The sequence below is a fragment of the Corvus brachyrhynchos genome, unplaced genomic scaffold (genome assembly GCF_000691975.1).
Source record: "Corvus brachyrhynchos isolate BGI_N302 unplaced genomic scaffold, ASM69197v1 scaffold193, whole genome shotgun sequence".
Taxonomy (NCBI): Eukaryota; Metazoa; Chordata; class Aves; order Passeriformes; family Corvidae; genus Corvus; species Corvus brachyrhynchos.
In genome coordinates, this window is record NW_008237087.1 from 402,274 (window position 1) to 405,248 (window position 2,975).

The 2,975-nt window shown below is 66.3% G+C and overlaps 1 protein-coding gene across 1 annotated transcript in view; it reads left to right on the forward strand.

Annotated features, from left to right (window-relative positions):
• KMT2D (lysine methyltransferase 2D) overlaps positions 1–2,975 on the forward strand; it is a gene marked incomplete at its 5' end in the record, with an annotated part of 23,600 nt that overhangs the window by 11,243 nt on the left and 9,382 nt on the right. The window contains 5 exons of the mRNA XM_017728676.1: positions 6–1,909; positions 1,998–2,124; positions 2,219–2,306; positions 2,458–2,524; positions 2,697–2,929. Of these exons, the coding sequence (XP_017584165.1) occupies positions 6–1,909; positions 1,998–2,124; positions 2,219–2,306; positions 2,458–2,524; positions 2,697–2,929 (2,419 nt within the window). The remainder of the gene's footprint in view (positions 1–5; positions 1,910–1,997; positions 2,125–2,218; positions 2,307–2,457; positions 2,525–2,696; positions 2,930–2,975) is intronic.

The following is a 2,975-nucleotide window of genomic DNA, read 5'->3' on the forward strand; positions in this document are numbered from 1 at the left end:
CCCATGGGCAGCCTGGGCACCCGCCTGCCCACCCCTGCCGAGGCCGTGCCCCCCTCACCAGCTGCCCTGGGTGCTCCCTTCATCGAGCTGCGACACAACATGCAGAAGGGACCTGGAGGGGTCGTGGGGTCTCCCTTTGCCCCCCAGGCACCCCGGCCTCGCTTCTTCCTGCCCGGGGAGGAAGGCACCCCCCAGGCCCTCTGCACCCCCGTCATGCCCATGCAGGCGCTGCCATCCCAGAAGGTTCCGGCACCGCTGCCGCCCGCGTCTCCGCAGGGAGCCGAGATGGGCAACAGCCACCAGCAGCAGCCTCACGCCAAGGCGGCCCCGCCGCTGCCGGCCCCCACCCTGGAGCTGCAGCACGTCCCCCCGCGCCCGCTGTCCTCTGGTGCTGCCCTCCGCCCTGAGGGTCCCAAGGACGGCCCCGCTCCGGACCCTGCGCCAGCCCCAGGGAAGAGCCACCTGAGCCTGGAGGGGGGGCGGCTGCCCTGTGAGGTGCCCGTGGAGCCTGATTTGGACGATGACTTTGGCTCCCACAAGGACTTGGAAGATGATGATGATTTGGCCAACCTTAGCCTGGATCCAGATGTGGCCAAAGGGGACGATGACTTGGACAACTTGGACAGCCTGGAGACAGCAGACCCCCACCTTGATGACCTGCTAAATGGTGATGAGTTCGATCTGCTGGCCTACACTGACCCCGAGCTGGACACGGGTGACAAGAAGGACATCTTCAACGAGCACCTGCGCCTGGTCGAGTCGGCCAACGAGAAGGCTGAGCGCGAGGCCCAGCTCAAGACGGAACCGCCAGCGCCCGCCTTGAAGCTCCCTGACCCTGCAGACAGCAAAGATGTGACCCCATCTGCGGAGGATCAGGAGGTGCCCAAGGAGGGACTGGTGTCTGGGATGGGCTTGGGACTCTCTGCCTGCCCCACGGGCACTGTGCTGGCCCCCGACCAGGCTTTCAAGGCTCAAGGTGTGGAGGCCAAGGCCGGCTCACTGCCCACTGACATCAAACCCAAGCTCGAGGACGGCTGCCTGAAGACCTCGCCCTGCCAGTTCACCGCCACCGGCCCTGAGCGCCTCCCGGTGCCGGTCAAGTCAGAAGCACTGCAGGGCACGGATAAAATCTCTGCCTCCCTGGGGCTGAGCGTCAAACCTGGCCAGACCCTTCTGAGCTCCAGCACCGGCCCCGCTCGCCTCGGCCTGGCTCAGTTCTCCAACAGTGGCCACACTGGTGTCCCCGTGCTGGAGAAGGACGCCTACACCGGCCCTGGCCGTGGGTTGGCAACTGCCCAGCTGGGTGGCCAGAGCAACCCCTTGCTGGAGAAGTTCGAGCTGGACAGTGGAGCCTTGGGGCTGGGCAGTGCCCGGCACTCGCCGGCGGATGACTTGGACAAGATGGAGAGCTCGTTGGTGGCCAGCGAGCTGCCGCTGCTCATCGAGGACCTCCTGGAGCATGAGAAGAAGGAGCTGCAGAAGAAGCAGCAGATGTCGGCCCACCTGCCCCGTGGCACCCCCCACCTCCCAGCCCCGGGACACCCCATGCTGCACACAGGGGCGTCCGGGCAGCCTCCTGAGGGGCAACCACCCCGCCTGGGCACCCCACAGACACCCCTCCCGCTGGGGCTGGTGGCCCGGCCACCGCTGCTGCCGCCGCAGCCCCCCCGGCTCAATGCACCCCAGCAGGGCCCAGCTCTGGCCCCCCACATGGGCATGGGCTCTGGGCAGCCGCATGTGCTGTCATCCCCCCATGGGGTGCAGGTGGCCCTGGGGCAGCCGCAGCAGAGCCAGCAGCAGGTGCTGGTGCAGAAGCCGATGGCCGGGGTGCAGCCCCCTGCCCTGGGCTTGAAGCCCCCCCAGCTCGTCATGCAGCAGCAGCTGGCCAACAGCTTCTTCCCGGACACAGGTAGGGGCTGCGGATGATTGTTCTGGGGAGCACGGGGCCCTTTCGGGTGGGGGACGTAGGGCTGAACATGCTGTGGTCTCTCTCCCAGCAGACCTGGACAAGTTTGCGGCTGAGGACATCATGGACCCCATTGCCAAGGCCAAGATGGTGGCACTGAAGGGCATCAAGAAGGTGATGGCTCAGGGCAGCATCGGGGTGGCCCCAGGCATGAACAGGTAACAGGAATGGGGGATGTAGGGGGCACAGGGTGGGGCAGGGAGGCTGCCTTGGCTCTGGCTCACACCCCATCTCTGTGTGTGTCCCCCAAAGGCAACAGGTTTCCCTGCTGGCCCAGCGGCTCTCAGGGGGCCCGGCTGTCTCCGAAATGCAGAACCACTTACTGGCGGGGAGCGGGCAGGTGAGTGGGGTGTCCAGAGGGGCTACAGGGGTCTCTTGGAGCTGCCAGAACTGCTCCGGCCAATGGTTTTGTGGCTCTCTGAGGGGGTGGGGACTGTGGGGAGAGGACAGAAATCCACAGCGTGTGTCCCCAACGCTGCCCTTTCTGCCAGGAGCGGAGCGGCACAGACCCCACCCAGGCTCGCCCCAACCCACCCACGTTTGCACAGGGCGTCATCAGTGAGTACTGACACAGCAGGGATGGGGTTCACCCTGCCCCTGGGGGCCAGGGTCCCCATTGATCCGGGGTCCTTGCTCACCCGGGGTCCCTGCTGATCCGAGGTCTCTGCTGACCTGGGGTCTCTGCTTACCTGGGGTCCCCACTGACCCATGCCCTCTCCCCGTCCCACAGACGAGGCCGACCAGCGGCAGTACGAGGAGTGGCTGTTCCACACGCAGCAGCTGCTGCAGATGCAGCTGAAGGTGCTGGAGGAGCAGATTGGGGCGCACCGCAAGTCCCGCAAGGCTCTGTGTGCCAAGCAGCGCACGGCCAAGAAAGCCGGGCGGGAGTTCCCCGAGGCCGATGCTGAGAAGCTGAAGCTGGTGACAGAGCAGCAGAGCAAGATCCAGAAGCAGCTGGACCAGGTAGGACCCTGCATGTGGGTGGGCACCTCGTCCCTGGTGCAAACGT